General features: G+C 29.9%; 1 protein-coding gene across 1 annotated transcript in view; it reads left to right on the top strand.

The window, feature by feature from the left end:
* MYCBP2 (MYC binding protein 2) overlaps positions 1-21,523 on the top strand; it is a 318,733-nt gene that overhangs the window by 115,243 nt on the left and 181,967 nt on the right. The window contains exons 18-21 of the mRNA XM_051983950.1: positions 5,144-5,251; positions 14,773-14,892; positions 16,469-16,550; positions 20,717-20,834. Coding sequence (XP_051839910.1) covers positions 5,144-5,251; positions 14,773-14,892; positions 16,469-16,550; positions 20,717-20,834 — 428 coding nt within the window. The remainder of the gene's footprint in view (positions 1-5,143; positions 5,252-14,772; positions 14,893-16,468; positions 16,551-20,716; positions 20,835-21,523) is intronic.

Here is a 21,523-nt window from a genome sequence, read left to right as displayed (position 1 = left end):
GGGATCAAAAAAAATCTTTTGAAGGATGGGGTATTTGAGTTGTGCCTGCAGTTCTAATGTAGATTAGATAAGATAGAAAAGTATTATAAAATCCTCATTTTAAAATGTGATCTTACAGTAATATATTCAGAAACATAGGACCAAAAGCACAGATGAAAACCCTGATTATCCCCAGACATCTAGTTCCTAATTGACAGAGAGTCTTTATGGACTACTTGTCAAGTCTAGTCATTCAGTTTGTTCCTAGCTGAACTTCACTGAATGTCTTGACTCATTTAATTATTATCTAGCCTGCATCTTTTTCACAGTTTTGATATTACCAAGAAAGAAATAAAGAATTCATTTTTCTGTTAATGTCCAAATTTCACATAGTACAAATATCTTCTAAGTCTAAATTATTCTGAGATCTTAATTAATTGGAGAAAATAGGACAACTGAGTACCTACAAATAAAAATTGGAAGTTACATAAACATATTGTGAGAGAATTCAAGTTAAATTTTAAAAATAGTAATTAAAAGGAATAGTAATTAAAAAGGAATTCTAATAATTTACTATACATGCATATTGAATCATAATTTTAATATTTTAAATGGTCCATGATATAGACAGTTCATTTTTAGACTTGTAAATGATGCATTTTCCTCAAAAACTAAAATAATACATACTAAATTTTTAAGATTTTTTTCATTTTTAAAATGTGATGAGAATTTTCAACAATTAAAAAATATTTCTTCACAAACTAACTTGATGTTTTCCCATTTGTATCAATATATATATAGCAATTACTTTGTTTCTAAGTACTTTATCTGGAAAAGTTGGGAGGTCAAACGTGATCTTTTGAAATATCTTTTATTATTATTTCAGCAAAACATTTTTGTTACCAGAAGCCATGATCCGAAAATCATTGTTACTTAATTTAAACTGCATTGATAGGCAATATCCAGAATTTGAAAGGGTCATATATTCCATCCTAGTCATATCACATATCTAGTATTGCATTGAGTCTAGATTTTAAGGACACTTTAAGAATATTGACAAATGGTAGAGAAAAGCAACCAGGATTGTTCAGGACCTTGGGGAGTTGAAGATGACACTGGCTTTTTCAGGAAGACCTGAGTTCAGATCTTGTCTCAGAACAATGAGTAGCTTTGTGCATCTGGATAAATCATTTTCTCCACGTGTAAAATGAGGAAGTTGGACTTTATGACCACTAAGTTCCTTTCTAACTTAAAATCTATGAGTCAATGCTCAGTCAAATGAGCTGCTGGAGGAATCCATGAGTAGCAAGGTTAGTTTGATAAAAAGGGGGGCCATCTTATTCTCTGAGAGACTGAAACAAAGAGAAGAGAATGTTTAAAGCCAAAATTTGGGAGATGTGGACTATGAGAAGAAAAGAACCTCAAGAGAGATGACCTCAGTGTCCTCAGTAAAGTAGGATGTGAGTTTATTAGCTGATAAACCAGGTTTAGTGTTGTGTTGGTGTTTTGAGAGAGGAGATTGTTTGGACTTTACTTACTGTTTTGTCATTCCTTCACGAAGAAGGCCATAACATCAGGGAAGTGATGCCATGGCTTGCAAATGAATTTAAGTGAGACAGGGTTGTGCAGTGTCACCTACCTCACTTTTTCCTCTGGGTCCAGTGGCAGAATATAGATCAGGATGACTGGAAATGGCCCTGGATGCAGTGGGAAACCTTAGCCTTTAAGTTGAGTTCTTTCCCAGGTCTTTGGTTTGATGTCAGGTTCAAATGAAATAATGTAGATAAGCCCTTTGCAAACTTTGAAGTACTATCCACAGTTTTTAATTAATGTGAATAATTAATCTTTTGAAGTGGTTTCATTATTTGAATATGCATTGCATATTTCCATTGGGCTAGAATTATTGACCATATTTTACATAATTATAACTTTAAATAGAGGGAATTTGATTAATAGTAAATTTATGCTACTATTGTTATTTTAGTAGTAATAGCATTATCTCATTTGATCTTCACAATAGCACAATAATTGGCTTCAGTAATTATCTCCATTTTGTAGAAGAAGAAACTGAAACTCAGAGAAGTTGTGCACAGCCAGTTTCAGTGGTTGAATTTTTACCCAAGTTTCTCCTTACTTCCAAGTTTAGGAATCTTAATATTACTGCCTACAAACTCTCTAAGTAGCTTCCAGTACTTTCAAATTAAAAATTTAATCAAAGAAATATCATGGGTTTGCACCTACCAATAAGATGATAGAACTTGGCTTAAATTTTAGAAATAAACTATCTAAAGATCACGTATGCTTCATTTCAAAGTAGAAAATTTAATGCCCTTAAAAACCATATTAAATTTAAAATGTTGCTTGAAAAGTCATCTTCTCATAATAGTAATAATAATTCTGCTATTTATTGGTAAAATTATATATACCTTTCAGATATAACAAGTGGTTTTTGGTTTTGGTTTTGCTTAAAAAATCAACTACCTATTGTAAAAGCTTTGTAACTTGGTAACACACATGCCTTATCTGAAAAATAATAATTGTTGCATCTAATTTACGATTTTGTCATCATGGCAATTTAACCAGGGCATCAGCTTGTCCTTTTCATGTGTGAGTGTGCATTTGAAATATCCCTAAGTGGACATATAAATAACCATATAGATATTAATAACTCCCTGGTTATTAATATCAGAGCATTGACAGGGTAAGTGCATATTTACCAAAATTGTTTGCGGCTGTCATGACCTATAACTTATACTGGATCCAAATAGATGTTTTCCATATAGATGATAAGATAAGATCCTACAATTATTTTTATTTTGAGGTGATATTGTGCTGTTTGCCTTAAACCCCAGAATATTCCAGGACCTTAATGACAGATAAATGACAAATCGCCTCACAATCCATATATAAAAATTGATTATTAACCCATTTTGAATAAGATATAATCATTATCTATATCTGTATTACTAGAATCTACTAACTTTCCTATATGTACACACACACACATAAAGTGGTTTGTTGAGTATTTGTTGATAATTGGTTTTTATCAAGACTGACATGCAAATGACTAGATTCCAGTGAAAGTATGTGTGTGTGCGCACACACACACACACACACACACACACACACTCTCACACATATAGCGATAACTAGAAATCTGTTCTGCATTTAGATAGTGATGTGCCCAGAAATGAATAGAAGAGAGCAGAAGATTGCATATGTGAAAATGTTCAATATTTTAACAATCTCCTAGTGCTACTTGAGTAAAAATTCATCTAAATTTTTTTTGCCTTCAGTTTGCAAATCCTATTTTCTTCAGAGAATTAAAGTTTCAAGCAACCTGAAAGGTAACAAAGGGAGTACTGAAGTATGTAGCGGCATGTTTTCTGCGGTGACCTATATGTAAGAAGTGGTCTAAAGGATTGTATAGAGAAAATGTTTGATCCAAAAAGAAATTAGGCTAATTGCATTGCAAAATCAACAGAAAATAGAGGAACAACTTGAATATTTCCCTTGTTACCCACAAAATGTGGAAAGACTCTGTGGAAGTCTTCTAGTACATTGAGTAGATGGATACTTTATAGAAGAAGGCTATGCATGAATTGCAAAATTGCATTTTATACTGAGATGGGGAATACATCAGTGAGATCAGAAATTCACTGAAATATTAAATGTGTGTGTATATGTATTTATAGAGAGAGAGAATGTATTGGTGCAAGTATCTACTAATTATCTTTAAAAGCATATGATATTTAAAACTTTAGTATAGCAGAATAGGGCTTACAGACTTCCATATTTTTGAAACATATATAATATTTTAAACTAAACTGCACTAAGATTTTTGGGATATCCTGTATACAAATATATTTTTGTATAGCTTTACCAAAATACTGTCTTATCCATGAAAAATACAAATAAAATAAAAATATACTATATTGGCATAGATATTAGCCATGTCCTTTCACTAAAAACCTCTCCTTTTATCTCACCTCTGTAAATCTGATTTTTATATGGAATAAAAAATAAAGGTAGGGAAGCAGAAAGAAGAGACAAGAGTCATAATCTGGTCATACTCAGGACATCCTAGCTACTTTTTGGATAATAATTGTTTTGTTTTGTTTTTCAATATATCATTTTTTATACTGTCAGAGAAACTTCATTTTAGATATGGAGCCTATATTTAAGACAGCTTACATGGAGGCCATTGTGGCATTTAAAATACCATATGTGTTTGAGTGTTTAGTATAGTGGTTATACCTTTTTTTTTCATTTGTTTCTTTTAGTGGTGTTCATACACAATGTCCCAGAAGTCTTAATGCATTTAAAAGTTATTGAAGTTTTTAAATGCTCAAGACTTTGGGAATATTTTATTCATATTTTATAAATTCTTTGATAAAGTTAAACATAATTTTAGAAAAATCTTAATAGCATCTTTTGACAGTTGACATGTCTTTCCATTCTTGATATAGTAATGATTGTGTCATCAGTGTTGATAAGTGCAAAAAATTTCACTATTATTACTAATATCATAATCACCTTGTCTTCTCTGCAAAAGAAGAGAGTAAATGAAATTTGCTTTAGGAATATAAATGGAATTTTCACCAAGAATGAATTACACACCTTAAGTAAGGTCATAAATGCATTCAAATGAGTATTTATTTTCAGAAAACTTTATTATAATTTAATTAACTTAGCTAAGAACTTGAGTTTTAGCAATTCACTTCAAAAGTAAATTTTATTCAAAGTAATATAATCTATTATATTTAAATTACATGTATGTAGCTGCATGAATATGAATATTTGGGGAAATGTTAATTTAAATCATCTGCCCAATTCATTTAGAAATAGTACTTTATTATATTATACATTTATACATATATATGCATATATAATCCAGTAATTGTAAAGCATGTTATATAGTTAATTTTGAATGAATTTGAAGTCATCATCTGTTTAGGAACATCAAGGAAGTTGTTGATAAGGGTGGGGGTTGGAATGGTATTGAAGTGGGGGAGGTGGGGAGAGGGAGGAGGGAAGAAATAATTCCCAGTCCCATAAATAAAGAAGAGTCATTCTTCATACTTTTAAGTTGAATTATTTTTGTTCAATTCAGTGTTTCCATTTTGTGAGCTTTTCCATGTATATGCAAAATGTTTCTCCTCAGGCCCCCTTGTATTTCCTGGTCCTATTTTTATGAACCATCGAGAACAGGCTCTAGCCAGACTCAGACCCCATCCAGCACAACTAAAGCATAAACGGGACAAGCACAAAGGTATTTGGTCTTCCTTACTGACTAGGATGGGGCATTTGCCCTGATTTCTAGTCATTTCTTCCATTTGCCTAATTTTATTCTTGGAGATATGCACAAAACTGATTCTCCTGCTTCATTTCTGTCCTTCCTATTTAACCTGAGGAGAAAAAAAAGCACATAAAATGCTAAGCTGCTCTAAAAACTTCGCAAATGTCATGTTTTCTTATTTCATGTTTTCCTTTTCTTTGATAAAACCATTTTATCATGTGTCTTTTTTCATCTCCTTTTCTCCCTAAATTTTACAAAGATAAGTGGTGATGGAGGAAATGATCACTGTCTTCTGGTTTTGTGTGTGTGTGTGTTTTGTTTTTTTTTAAATGTATAACTGTATAACTCTTAAGTGACTAAAGAAAGTCAGGCATTTTACTGTCTTCATTTATTTACATAATCTTTTACTTCATAATTACTAAGGTATTTATTTCAATATATAATACCTCAATAAAGTATTTGTATGAATTCTCTATATATGAGTGCATAAATTTATTCATGTGATGCTATTTTGTTGATTAAAAATCACTGAAACAAGAATGGAGAAGATATTTTCATCTAAATTAACAATAAAAATAAACATTTGATAATATGCAAATATATAAGCATATATATTTATAAATTTAGGGAAATAAATTCCATAAAATAATAATTACAATAAAAATATGGGGCATTTAATTGTGACTTTCAAATTCATTTCAATAAATCTTACATATAGATGGAGCCAATTATAAAATTTATTTGAAAATATTTGAAAAAAAATTACATAATGTCCAGAAAACAAAGAAATAAATTTTCTTTCGTAAATATTTCTTAAACACATACTGGCAAAATAAACTGTAAATATAGTATTTTAAAGTTCATTAAAATAGGAATTAGAATAACTATAGGTGGCAGCTATATTAGTTGGGGAAAGATGGAAGGAGGTCATATACAGTGGAATATAGGCGTGGTATTGGGGTTTGCTTACTTGTTCTCTATTGAATTTCTGTATATTTCTTGGATTATAGTTGATTAGGTTGGAAGAGATATGTTCTAGTCTGCCTCTGCAGCTGGAAGTTCACTGTTGAAATGTTTTGGGTGCTCTAGAGATTTGGTAAATCAGAATCATCTTGTTTCTGGGATTTTTTATCGGTATCCTGGGGAGCTGGATTAAATATGCATTATATTGAAACATTTTAGCACTCACAAATCAGGAACCAGTTGAATTCAGGAAATTTAAAGTGAACAGGATAAAATATAACAAATTCTAGGATTTCCCAGATTCATTTAATGTAGTTCTTGTAAATTAGAAGGTAGGCTCTACATATCAAAGAATACTTCTTTTAGTTGCTTATACATAAACAAATATTTCTTAAACAAACTGAACAAACTAAAGGACTATTTTTATAAAACAGACATGCAGTATATAGAAATAGATCAACTCTGATTGTTTTTGCTAAAATATGTTACTTGAGATTAATATAACTCCATTTAAAATTTTTTATTTGAAATTTATCAATTATTACATTTTTTAGGTACCTAATGACCATAACAAAATTTGTGATTCAAAGACAGGAGAATTTTTTTGAATTTTAAAAATATGCTGATACAATTAATGCAAATAGAAATATATTATGTAGTTAGTTGAGTTGTATGTTTCTCTGTTTATTCATTTAATGTTCTGTAAAAAAACATTTTTAATGTAAAATTTGTAATAATAATAATAATAATAATGCTGTTTTTATATTACTTTAAAGTTTACAAAATGTTTTATATACCTGCTTTATGTGAACTTCCCAACAATCTTGTTACATACAAGGACAATGAGTTTCAGAGTGTTTAGTGATTTGCCCATAGTTAAGTAAATTCTTAATTGATAATTAAAATACAGCTATTAAAATATACAACTTTATTTTTAACACCGTGTCAATCATCTATTTTGTCTTTTAGGAATAATTTGTAAATACAAAAAAAACTGGGCTATAATATCCTATATGTCTTATAATAGCCTGTCTTAAGGCTTCATTCCCCAGACCATCTTATATAATAAAGTGCACTTACTGTGCCAGTAACAGAATCCCTCAAGTTCCAAAGATATTTATATTATACTGATTTCTTATGGTGGATAATAACATAATGAGATTTTAGCATATATGAGATATTAAAAATTGATGGATAAATGTTTTTATAATCTCTTCAATCTCATTTTAAATGCCACTAAGGGTTACCTTATCATTTAACAACCCATTGGAGTATGATTTAGCACTCATTAACCTTAACCCTACCAATGTTGGATAAATATGATACATGAGAATGCAAAAATATAGTGGAAGAATAATTCTCTTCACTCAATAACCTTCCCCCCACCCATGTTATCTTCCCAACATCCACTATCTCTAGCTACAAATTTTGTTTTATATTCACAAACTCATTGTTTTCTACTTTAAAAAATTATAGTTTAAAGACAACTAAAACTTACTTTGCTCTGCCATTTTTCATTGAAGACATGACATGAAGGTCAAATATTCTACAATTTTTTGAAGTTTTTATAAACTTAAAAAAAAAGTTATAGAATGTTTAAACTCAAAAGAGCCAAAGAAATTATATGTTCTAATTTCTTCATTTTATATATGTGGGGAAGCTAAGATCTATAAGGCATACCATGGTATGCCCATGGTAACAAGAGAACAAGGCCTATAGCTCAGCATTCCTAAATAATCCATCTCGTGACTAGTTTGATACTCAGACAATATGATTTAGCACTCATTGACCTTACTCCTACCAACATTGGATAAATATACACACCACCACACACATGCATGCGCACACACATACACACTCTACCAGACAGTTAGACCTGGGAAAATAGACCAAGTTTTAATTAGCCATTAACCAAATTTAAAAATAGTTTCAATGTTATTTTAGAAATATTTTTCTTCAAAATCCCTAACAACCTATTTCATATTTCAACAATAAATAACTTTTTGATTCTATTTGAAAAGTTTCTGAATACATCCAGTTAGCAAAATCTAAATTTCCCTAAAAATCATTCTAATCTTGAATATCAAAAAGATTATGTTCATATTTTACACATTCTATGGCAAAGTTCATTTGTTTCTCATAGAAACAGCTGAATAGCACTCAATTTTAAAACATGCAAAATGCTGTTGAATTAACATTTAAAGATGTAAGTAATGGTGCTTCCAACTTCATAGTATAGAAACTCTGCATTCATGTAAGTAGTATTTGGGATTTGTAGTAATGATCATATATCTAATACCTGAATATATAAGGTGTGTATTGTGATTTGTATAATGAGTATGATATTCATGTTACATGAATGTATAAGCATATATTGGTGCATTTATATATATGGCTTTCATATTGGTATACATGTGTGTATGTATCTATGCATGTATACATATATTGGTACATATCAGATAGTCAATAGCCAACCCAGAATTTGAAGGCCAGTTGGTTCTCTGACTCTAAATGCAGTATACTTTGCTTCCCAAGATTATTTCTATTTGTTATTTTATGCACAATTTCTTGAATGTGCACTTAATATTTATCTAGAATGAAGAGCCCAGTTAATCTTTTTATCTTTTCTCAGTTATATGCATCATGTAAGTAACTCAAAATTAAAATTGTATCTTTTTAAAAATCAATTTAATATTATTATAGAAGAAATATAATAATACTAAAGCAATCATAAGAAGGCACAAAATATTCCTGGTGACTGAATCAGTTATGTACTAAAAACCTGAATTTAAAATATATATATATATGTTCACAAATAGGGAATAAAGACTGGTTCTGGACTATTATTGCACTGATATAGGAATTCCTAGATGAAGAATCTCCCCTCACCAATACAGATTGGCACTGTATCTGCAACTTTTAGTGTTAGTTTAAAGAGAGTTACCTAGAGCTCTGTTAGATTGACCAGGATCTCATATCCAGTTTGTGTCAAAGGCAGGACTTGAAACTAGGTCTTCCTGGTTGGGAGGTCAGATACCTATCCACTATTCCTTGATTATTAGAAGAATGTACAGTCTAATGAAAATTATAAAACTAGTGTTATTCAAGTTCAGAGAACTCTTTTTCATGTTTATGTATAAAATAGAATTTTAAAATTGGAGAAGAATTTACAGATCTTAATTATCTCCTTACTTTACAAGTTAAGGAACTGAGGTCCAAAGATATGTGACTTTCAGTCATGTAGCTAATTTGTGAGAAAGCTAAGACTAGATCCCAGATCTTGATATTTCTATTTCACATATTTGGGAACAGAAAAAAAATTAATTTTGTTTTCCATGATATGTACATGTATATCCTATATATATGTATAAAATATGCAAGTAACATGTATATATTATATAAGAAAAGGTCTAAAATATTAATTTCTTTTAAAAAACCACCTGTTCCAGGAGATATACAACATTAGCCCAGGATAAATGGTTGCAATGTTAACAAAGAGAAAACAGAATTCCCCAGTTTCGATTTTGCTTTTGTTTTCTCAATCAAGAATAATCTTCAGAGTAAAAAAGGTAGGCCAAACATGGTTAAAAGGAAATTGAAGACCAAGATAAATGAGATTATGTAAGATAAAACCTAGAAGTTTTAAATTAGTATAAATGTGTAGGCTTAGATTATTTATGTTTTATAGAGTTCAGATAAGTTGTAGATATAAATTAGGAATTATTAGCTGTCCTTTGAATAATTGTGGTTATAGAGAGAGTTTTTAGGAGACTGAAAATAGTTCTTCCTCAGTTTTCAAAAAGGGAAAGATGGTAGTTTCAAAAATTACATTTATAAACACACATACACATATAGGTACGCTCACACTTTTTTATACATATATACTCATATATGCATATGTATAGAGAAATTTGTATTTCAACACACATTTAAGAAAATATCATGAATATTTTGAATCCTGGACCCTGGGAAACCAAAGACGTTGAATTTTATTTTGCTTTTTGTTTTGTTTTTTAAATTGGTACTGTAGTGTGAACCATAGACTCAATCTGAATCGTTAATAAGATATGGCAACCAAAAAAGCTATCTTGGGCTATATTAAGAAAGGACTGCTTTCTAGCATAAGGAAATGCTAAAACTCTCTGCTCTAGTCAAACAACATCTAGATTTATGTTCATTCCTGAGTACCACCATTTAATCTGGCAGAATAAAGTAGGCAGAATGGTAAAATGTCAAAGAAATGGAGATATTTATTATGAAGAAAAGACTTGTGTAAGGCATTTCTCTTCAGATACTTGAAAGTCTGCCACATACAAATGGATTTGACTTGTTCTTTCTAGCTCTGGAGGGCAAAACTAGAGCATGGGATGAAAGTGGACAAGAGACAAATTTAAGATTGATGTCAAGATACACTTTCTAACAATTAAGAGTTTTCCAAAAGTAGTATGATTTGCATCAAAATACAGTAGTTTCTTTTTCACTGAAGTTTTCTAGCTAGCAAAGGCTGACAACTGCTATCAAATATGTTATAATAGGGATTTTTTTTTTCAGACAAACTGAAAGATAAGACCACTGAGTTCCCTTTCAAATCTGTGTTCTATGATATCTATGTAGATAAAGGGACATAAATGTAGACTATATGTGACAATAAGGCAGATTTTTATCTAATTGGAAAACTGTATACAAATTGGGTTGATAAATAGACCATTATCCTCAAGCGCTCTAAAAACATGCCACAGAATTCTGCCCTTAGCCCTGTTTTTTTTTTTTTTTTTTTTACCATTTTTATCAGTAATGTGACTAAGTTCATAGAAAACACAACTATTAAATATTCAGCACAAAACTAATAATGATGCATAATGTTTCATGAAAGAATTTGGTCCTAAATTATTTGAAACAATATACCAAAACTAATATGCAATATAATAGGAATAAATATAAATTCTTAAATGTGATTTCAACAAAATATCTCAATTCTAGGCTGAAATCGGGCTTAACAAAAATTTATGCAGAAAAGTCTCAATTTATGCTGATACAAGTCAAATATAAATCAACAATACTGACAAAAAGCCAATTGTTCTTTTAGGCCTAGTTAATAGAAATATAGATACTGGATAAGAGAAATAATAGTTTGTCCATTGACTGCACTAGTCAGCTTTCATCTTAAGTATAGTATACTACCCACACCTTGTAGACAACACATTAACAGAATATAATGGAGTTTTCAGAAGTCAAAGCATAATCTTAAAATAATGTTATCTAAGAATTTACTAAAGGCACTGGTGATATTTAGCTTAGAAAAGAGAAAATGAGGTAAGAAGCTGTAATTGTTTCAAAGTGTTTAAATATTCATTAAAATTATCTCCAAGAAGCAAAAATGAAATTAACTGATAATTGAGAGAAGGAAATGGGCTTTTATAAGCAGATGTCTGGATTTTCATTTAGTCAGGAGACATGAGTTTGAATCTTGAATCTGACCTTGCTAGTCTTGTGTTTCTTAGCAATCACTTAGGATGTCTGAGCCTTAGGATCCCCATCTTTAATATTGGTGATGGTATTATTTGTACTACTTGTCTCACAGGCTTGTATTATTTAACTTAAGGAAAGTTCTTTTGGTTAATCATGGGGAAGATCTTCTCAAAACCAGAACTATCCAAAAATGAAATCGGCTGGCTTGAATGGAATATTCAAGGAAATAATGGAAGGGAATGGGGGATTTTTGTTTGGTATCAGAGGAGATAATTGCGACTTTTTCTAATTGAAGTTTATGGTGCTATATACATAACTAAGTAGTTAATCCCTAGAGTATTCAAAAGTTGTTGTTTATTCGCTTTGGAAACTATCCAGTCTTTTATTTTATGCTCCTTTCTCTTAATACTTAAAAAAAATACTAATTGCTTATTTACCCTTTTACCATAGTCAATTAAAGAAATCTTCATAAATTTTAATTTTTGATTCCTGACTTCTTTATTCACACACATAAAATGAACCATTTTGAATCTTTCTACCCTGCTATGAACAATTACTTTATTATAAATTTTTAAATAGTAGGAATTTTAGCCATTTTAAATTTTTATAATACTATAAATGTAATATTTAAATAAATGATTGAAGTCCATTTGATAATAAAGCCCTTTTTTAAAAATTATAATACTATTGACAAGTTACATATAGATAAGTAAAGAGGGCTATTTATACTTGAAAAAATATTATAAACTATACAATTGTGTATCTTATATAACAATTCTTCTAGTTATACTCAAATCTACTTTTTTTTTTTCAAAATAATTCCATAGTTGACTGTTTTTGATGTCCAATTTCCACTTTGAGGTATTATATGTCAGATTTAATTTCCATATAAAGGAAAAAAGTCAATTCAGAAATCAGAGTAGATTTAAATAAAGATTTTTACTGTTACCATACATAAAATTATATGAAAGCAATTTGTGTTGCCAAATATAAACAGACCTCTTTTGGGTATTTAAATAATTTTATAGTGCAAAAGATAATATATTTATAAAATTTCTTCATTTGATTCCCCAATTCAGTTCTCTTTTGGACTACTTTTTTCCATTTTTACCCACATTTTTTTTCCTATTCAGCTCTTTCATTCAATGAACAAAGGTGAAAACAAACAAAAAAAAAATTATTCTGGGTAAAGTAAAACAAAATTCTTGACGTTTTTAAAAAATGTTTTTGGCTCATGCAGATATAGTTTGACAATTTGATCTAAAACGTTTAGCATAGTCTTCTAATATTATAGTAAAACCTCTCACTAATTCAGAATTGATGATAATTCATACAATATATGTGATATTTTGAATAAAAAATTCAAAATAATTTCTTCCTCTGTGAATTTTCAGGGTGATACTTATAAAGGGAATCCAGTCTAAAATCAATAGCTTTTCAAACCAAGGGCTCAAGAAATTAAGGATTCCTTCAACGTGCCTCCAACTTCTGGGTCCAGCAGTTAATTCTTGTATGTTAAAGGACTTTTATGTTTATGATACATTATTACATAACATAGGCCCATTTTGAGTTGTAGTTTTGTTAACCTAATTTAACTTATTTGTGTCAATTAGTTTATAACACATACTGTACTTGACCATATTAAAACTTCAAGTTTTTTGTTATTCAGAGATTTAAATTTTTCACTGAGTTAAAACAGGCCCCTTCCATTCCGAATTAGTGAGGTTTTACTGCCCTAATGATCTTATTTAAAGAAAGTCAGTATTTGTCATCACTATTTGTGATTATTAGGGGGGGGGGGAAAGAGGAAAAAGTTGGCATAAAAGATCTTGACTTTTCCCCATTTTACAATATAGGTGGGGTCAGTGGATATGCCAAATAAATGAAAAGCAAATTAAAATGGAGATTGGTTAAAATTGAATATATTTTTTTGTATGTGAAAGGTAATGTTTTGGATAATTTAACCTTTCATAACATAACAAGATTGACCATTTGACTATTTCTAGTTTTCAGTTTTATAAGTGCATTGAATATTAACTTTGTAATGTAAACAGTAACAGTCAAAACTTTTTTTCTGAGAATGACTAGTTGAAATATTTTAGATTATCATGAGAAGATAGAAAGTGATTTCTTGATTCAATTATTATTATCAATTTCTGCAAAAATACTCTTAAGATTCTCCATATCATGAAATCATTTTTGGTCCTAAAGTTTGAGTGTAGGAATATTCACAAAGATCAGTAATTAGAGAATCTGATATGTAAATGGAGGTCAGAGAAGAAAGAGGATAAAATCAAATAGGAGGGAAAAGGGAAAAAAGAGGAGAGGGAAAAGTAAAAGAAAGGGGTGAAAAGATAAGGCACAGAGAAGGGCAGAAGTAGTAATGAAAGAAAGAATGGAAAAAGTGTTGATGGTTAGTTCTGATATAATAAGAAGAGGGGAAAGGCATAGAAAAGGATTTGATTGGATAGAGTGATGGCGATATTGGGGAAGAGATGAGTGGAGAAGAGATATATACTTCATGAAAATATTCAGTTCTTTGAAAATAAATATTTAAGTAATTGGTTTTAGTATTTTGGCCACAAAATATAAAAGTTCTCTCTAGGAGATCTGATTGCTTTTCATTGGGAATTTTAGTTATATTAACTGATAATACATAGTTCAATTACTTTAGAATGTAATTATTCAATGGCTTGGTGTATAATTTTAACATGAATTATTTATATTTCAAATTTATTATAGTTTATATTTGACTATTTTTTATTAAATTAATGACTTTTCTAAATTGCATAACTGTCTACATTAGTAATTCTTAACTTTAACTGATTCAGAATTCTATATTCCTAATGATTTAGTGATTTACAAACAAGTATAACATATACCTTTCTAAAATTGCTTTGTTGCAGGTAGATTGTTGAGCTATTACTTCTAACAACTGCAGATTCTTCTTGCTTTTCTATTCTTTTTTATAACATTTTGTCTCCTACTTTTTCCTAGTTACTATTTTAAAATTTGTTTTTGAATATGAGTACTAGCTTAGTTAAATATTGCAATAATTACAGATGGAAGTGGAGAAAGAGGAGAGAAGGATGCAAGTAAAATCACAACATATCCTCCAGGCTCTGTCCGTTTTGATTGTGAGCTGCGGGCAGTGCAAGTCAGCTGTGGATTTCATCATTCAGGTAAACACAATCATTCTGATAGCCACATTAAAATATTTAAGAAATTGTAGTGAATTAGTTTTAACACATGTTAAGATTTAACTGTCAAAAATCAAGAGTTTGGCAACATGTAGCATCAGCAAAAGGTAGCACAGACTGAAGTTTGGGTTTAGAAGAGCTAATTTCAGAAGGCCCTTCCTCTGCCCACTTGGTAGCTATATAATATTCAGCTGATTTTTTATAATCTTTGAGTCTCATTTTCCTTATTTGTGCATATAGAACAATATGTTTAAGTCTGGAAGGGATATTACAGATTTAAGCCATTTTTTTTATTTTAAAACTGAGGAAACTAATGTACAAAGTAGTTAATTTATTTCAAATTATTTATCTAGTTTTTGGGAAATCCATTATTTGAGATAAGCTTTTCTGACTTAGTTCAGTGATGTTTCTACTAAAACAGCCTACCTTGCCTTACCTTTGTACTTGTCTTGATGTTCTCTTTATGCTTTGTTTTCTGCTCAACACTATCTGAACTTTCTTCCAGATTCTTTGGTATTTCACTTTGAATATTCTTCTTTCCTAAGGTTCAGGTCAGAAGTTATAGTATAAAGGAATTATAGTGTTTTGCATGAATAAAAACAATTGGGAAAGAAAAAGAGATAGTCTTCATTTTGTTTTATTTACAATCTCTGCACTGCTCTTGTTAATTCCTGGAGGAAAAAATCATCTTCAAAATAGGATGAGAATCAGATGAAACTATAAAGTACTACTAATATATAAGGAAGCATTTTTATAGTAAGATTTATCATATATGGTATGTTTCAAAGGAAAAGCACCAAAAAATAATTCGCATACTTGGATTCTAGTCATGCCTGTTGCTTTTAATTTGCAATTACAATTCTAAGCTTTAATTTCCCCCATTTTATACTGACAAATTAAATGATCTCTAAAGTTATCTTTTTCAATCCCATATTTTTATATATATATATATATATCCTACTTTATACACACACACACACGTACATATATATCCTATTTAGGATATGTTATATATCCTAATTGATATTCAAATATGTTAAATAGAAAAGTACAATAAACAAACCATAATTTTCTAAAGTGGCTTATTTATTTCTGTTTACTCAGAGCTAGTTTAGTATTTTAGTGAGATAGTTGATTTGTACATTATTATTGCTTTAAAAGTATCTATTTAATAACTTGGTTTTATGATGTTGATATGGAGACATTAGTTTAATTAATAGAGTAAGTGATATATACAAAGTATACATATTATGTAAAATGTATATAAAGTATACTGTATATAACATACATATGGTGTATATAAAGTATATATCGTATACCTATGTATTTGTTATGTAAAAAATTAGACTTTTTATTTCTTGAGAAAAATTCTGCAGAAATAGAACTAAAAATATATGTAATAAACCATAGACAAATAATTATTATAATCCCATTTAATTTTGCCAATTTCCTCTAACTTTCTAGATCATTCTAGCAATAAATCACATAACTTTTTGAAACACAGGAATGAGATTGTCATTCATTAAAGAAAAACTAAAACAATATATTTTGATTACAGTGGTTTTGATGGAAAATGGTGATGTTTATACATTTGGATATGGACAGCATGGGCAGCTGGGACATGGAGATGTTAATTCCAGGTAATCTTTAATGGAAATGGAAATCATGGTTTTTGTAAAGTTTTCTATATTCTCAAAACTGCATAGTCTGCATATTGTTCTTTTTTAGTAATTTTTAATTAGTAAGTTCAAAGTTTAATATATTAAATGCTAATTTGGGGAGGCAAACAATAGTTGTTTACTGGATAGTTTTACAGGTAATATCTCAGACTTTGAGAAATCACAGGTCTAGACTCCCTCTTTAAAAAAAAAGTGCTGAAAAAAACTGAGTCTATTTAGTTACACATTTGACAACTAACCTAGATTTTAAATCTATTTCAAGTTATTATGGCATAGGAAGAAATATATTAAAGAAAACTTTTAGTCTGAGATTGCATTAATGAATTGTGCCAATGGAATTACTAAAGATGCTGTATGGATTCCCCACACACATAATATGAGTAATTTATGAAAATTTTATTAATTTATCATTACCTTTTCTACTTTTAATATTTTTTTCTGTTCAATATCTCTCCCTTTAAACATCTCTCTTAAACCTTACTCTACTCTTTTCCTATATTATTTAGAGAAAGGACTTGAGTCTCACTCACTTTGATGACAAATTGACATTTCAAATTTCTTAATTCATTTTTATTAAATTAGATTCTAAGTCCTTTGAAGACAAATCTTCTTTTGTTAAACACTGATTATACAACTCAGTCTTCTGGATTGTCAGGATGTTAAAATGATGAATCAGACACTGTTCCCTCAAAAAACAACATAATAAATAGTGATTTTATATAACATAACGGAGTAGAATATGTTAAGTGCATGAGAGGAACACAAACTATTATAATCAATTATAGAAAAGATCACTTCCAGCTGCTAGGATCAGAGAAGGATATTTGGAAAAGATAGAATTTGAAACGAATATCATTAGCTTCAAAGAAGAAAGAACGTATTCCAGGCATCTTGAATAGCATGAGCCAAAATGTGGAATACAAAACATATCCAAAGGGTGATAATTATAATATGAGAAACACTTATTAAGTGTACAGTCAATGCACTAAGCAATGGGTTTACAAATAAGAAAAAAGACAGCCCCGGGTCTCAGAGAATTGTTGGTCTAATGGAGAAAGATAGTACACAAACAGAAGCTGAAAAGGGAAAATGGTGAGGGGACCTCATGAAGGTGATAATGAATTATGAGCCAAGCAGAATTGCTAATGGCAAACATCCCAATACCTGGGATATTGAGCCCTTTATAAAAGGAGACTATGGAAGGAATCTTTGTTCTACAGTTAGATTGACAGAAGTAATTGAGGGTACTGTTGAAGTATAAATAGCAAAGCTGAAGCAATCATCATGACAATAAGTTTTCTGATGAAGATGAGTTTACCCTGGGTAGGACATAAGGATGATAAGAGAAGTAAACCAAGTAGAGCAGCTGATGACAAATTAACACACGTAGAAACAACAGGTAGATTTCAGATACAGCAGATTTCAAGAGAAATAAGGAAGTTAGGAAGAGGAGAGCATTTGGGGGAAGGGGAGGAAATGAGTTCAGTTTTGGACATGTTGAGTTTATAATGTCCATAGGACATCCAGTTGGAGTTGATGAATAAGCAGTTAGAGATGGGAAACTGGAGGTCAACAGAAAGATTAAGGCTTTTCAAATAAATGTGATAATCATTAGCATAGAAATAATCATTGAATCTATGAGAGTTGATGAGATTACCAAGATTACCAAGTATAAAAGAGTGCCTAGTAGAGAGCCTTAGGACAATTAGTGGGTATAACTTGCATTAAGATCTTGAAAGGACGTGAAAGGAGTGGTCAGAAAATTAGGAGAGAGTAGATGAAAACTTAAGAAGAAGAGAGTATCAAGGAAAAGAGGATGAATAACAGACTACAGAAAGTTTGAGAATGACGGTTGAAAAAAGAATATCAAATTGGCAATTAAGAGATTATTAGTAACTTTGGAAAAATTAGTTTTAGCCAAGTGGTGAGATGTGAAGCCAGACTACAGAGAAATGAGTAAAGAATGAGAAGTGGAAATTGAAGCATCAGTTAGATAAAAAGCTTCTTAAACTATGGGTTGCTACCCCAGGTTAGGTCACATAACTGAATGTGTGCAAATAATTTCGTAGTAGTGAAAGGTATCAAGTATTCTGCTCAGATTAATTCCTTCTTAAAAATAAATAAGTATATCCTCATTAGTATGCAAATTTGCTTTCATCTTTAATAAATGGCAAAAATTATATGTATACCAAAGAATTGTTTAAAAATAGATGTCTTTATGATTTGTTATCAGTTATTGTTTGATTTGTATACCTATTTTATATATCTTTATACCCAGGGTCACATAAAAATTTCTCAGGGAAAAAGTGCCGCAAGTGGGAAACATTTAAGCAGTCCTGTATTAGATGGCTTTCTATGGAGTTTAGCAACAAAAAGGAAGAGAGATAAAGGATTGTGATATATAAAAAGTTTGAAAGACATAGTGTCTGGGTAATTAATCATTATATTAATAATGCTAATATATCATTAACAAAATGGTAATTATTTGGTCCATCTCTCTTAAAACAAAAACCCTTCATTAATTCAACACTTATGTGCCTTTGAAAGAATAGGTTTTCTGAGGGTGGAAATCAACTCTGATTGGTTAAAGTAATGAGAAAAGGAATATGATAATGAAAGATTGACCTGTTCTAATGAAGGAATGGGAGTATGTGACTTTGATCCTCAATTCTGGTCAAAGACAATCTATCTCCATATCACTCCTCCAACAAAAGAGAAAGTCCACATTTTTCCAGATATGTCTAAATAAAACAAAATGGGCCATAATCCATCAATTCACCTAACCTTTGAAGAGATCTGAGTTTTTAACATTATTATCAGCCTTGCACTCAGGATCTGTCTATAAGCTAATCAAGCTGATTTATAAAGGAGGAAATAGAAAAGGGGAAGAGCTTTGATCCTAATTCAATATTTAATTATTAAATACAAGAGAGAAATAATCTTTTCCCTCAGGATGATAATCTATAGGAAAGGACAGAACAAGTGAGTTTTTAAAGGATGCGGCAAACATGGACATGTTTGTAGACAATGAAAGATCAAAGGTAGGGATTATAGATGGAACATTCTGTCAGAGAAGATGGTATTAAATTATGTTATATATTAATTGAAACCAGTGAAGGAAAGAGAGAATATTAGAAAGAGAACTGGGAAAATTTAAAAGCCAAGAGAAATTAATGAACATAAACAAAAGTGGTAATTTAGTAGTGTAAGATACCATACATAAATTTAAGAAGATGAAAATGACATTGAATTTTACTTTCAGTAGGTTATGTAGCTTTTACTTAGCATTTGTGTTCACTCTTTAGCATAGTATGCTACATGAAATAATTATCTACTAATGAATGCCTTTGTAACCATGATAATGCTAGAATAAGAAGCAAAATTTGTCATTAAACTTTTTTGAATCATTAAATTCTTTCCATATTTCTTGAGTTTACATGTCATTCATTTCTATATAGATTTTGTTCATATTTTGACTTAAATATGAAAAAAGAAATATAATTGTTTCCAAGACCACTATCTTGGAAGCAAAACTTCCTTATTATGTGATGTTCATTTTCTAAACTATACAAGAGAGTAATACCATCTCATATTTTGGAAAAGACTCTTTGAAGTTTAAAATTATAATGAAATTATTTAACAGAGAAAGTATCATAGAAGGATTTGAATAATTCTTATGTTTTCTCATAGTATTGATTAATTCTGTAAATGAATGTTCCAGCTGTAAAATAAAAATAAAGGCATAGCCTTGACCTTTTTGGATCATTTAAGGTTAATCATCTAATTTAAGTTGTCTTTTAAAAATACCTCATCTTTGGGGCAGTTAGTCGGCACAGTAGATAGACTACCATCCCTAGAATCAGGAGGACTTGAATTTAAATATGCTTCAGACTTGTACTAGCTGTGTGATTCTGGGCAAGTCACTTAACCCTGATTGCTTCCCTAAAAATAACTCATCTGATTTCCTTCTGATATCATTAGAATCATAAATACTGGAAATATTATAGTGTCTTTGCCATTTTTTCTCACTCCATAATTTATTTAGGTTCTTAATTTAATAAAATGAATTTTATTAGAGGTTGCTAAAAATTAACTCTAAATTTTTTATGCTTTATTTTTAAATTTAGGGGATGTCCTACTTTAGTACAAGCTTTGCCAGGTCCTAGTACACAAGTCACTGCAGGCAGTAACCACACGGCAATACTTTTAATGGATGGACAAGTCTTCACATTTGGAAGTTTCTCTGTAAGGAATTGTCGAACTCTGTTGTAATAATTCATTATATCTTTAAATTATTTAGATTTCTATCTCCATAGTCTGGTATAAAAATAAAATGTTTTATGTACGTTTAATAGATTGATTTAATAATAATGGATTTTTTCTAAGTGAAAATATTGTCACCTCAGTGGATCAATATTGGTTATTATAGTTAGAAGTATTTATTATATCTCATGGCCTTTTAGCAAACTGTCTTTCAAATAAAAGGTATTTTCTTCCCTGAATTATTAGTAATTATATTTTTATCATAAATTTTTTAGGGGAAAAAAGTTGACACAATGATTATATTAAAAGCTGGAATATTATGAATACTTAAAAGGGGGAGGGGTTGCCACAATTTGAGACATTTACAAATAGTTTTCATTTCTCTGTTGAAGGTTAGAATTTAGGGAAAGAAAGGTAAAAGAACATTGTATAATGATACTATACAGGTATTCAGAACTGTCTTACCCTTTTTTATCATCTTGACAATCATCGAATGAAAGAGAAAGATTATTTTAATCCTCAATTACCCAGTTTTATGTCATCTACTTTGTGAGTTAGGTAGAGCCAAAATCTGAATCTTTGCCATCATTTGACTGGTATGCAGATAAAGAAAATTTAATAGCTTAAGAAAAACATATGTATCTTGGTTTAAAAAAAAAAAAAAAGGAAAG

The sequence above is a fragment of the Antechinus flavipes genome, chromosome 3 (assembly GCF_016432865.1).
Source record: "Antechinus flavipes isolate AdamAnt ecotype Samford, QLD, Australia chromosome 3, AdamAnt_v2, whole genome shotgun sequence".
Lineage (NCBI taxonomy): Eukaryota > Metazoa > Chordata > Mammalia > Dasyuromorphia > Dasyuridae > Antechinus > Antechinus flavipes.
Note: the sequence above shows the minus strand (reverse complement) of the source record. Positions and strands in the feature narration are given on the sequence as shown.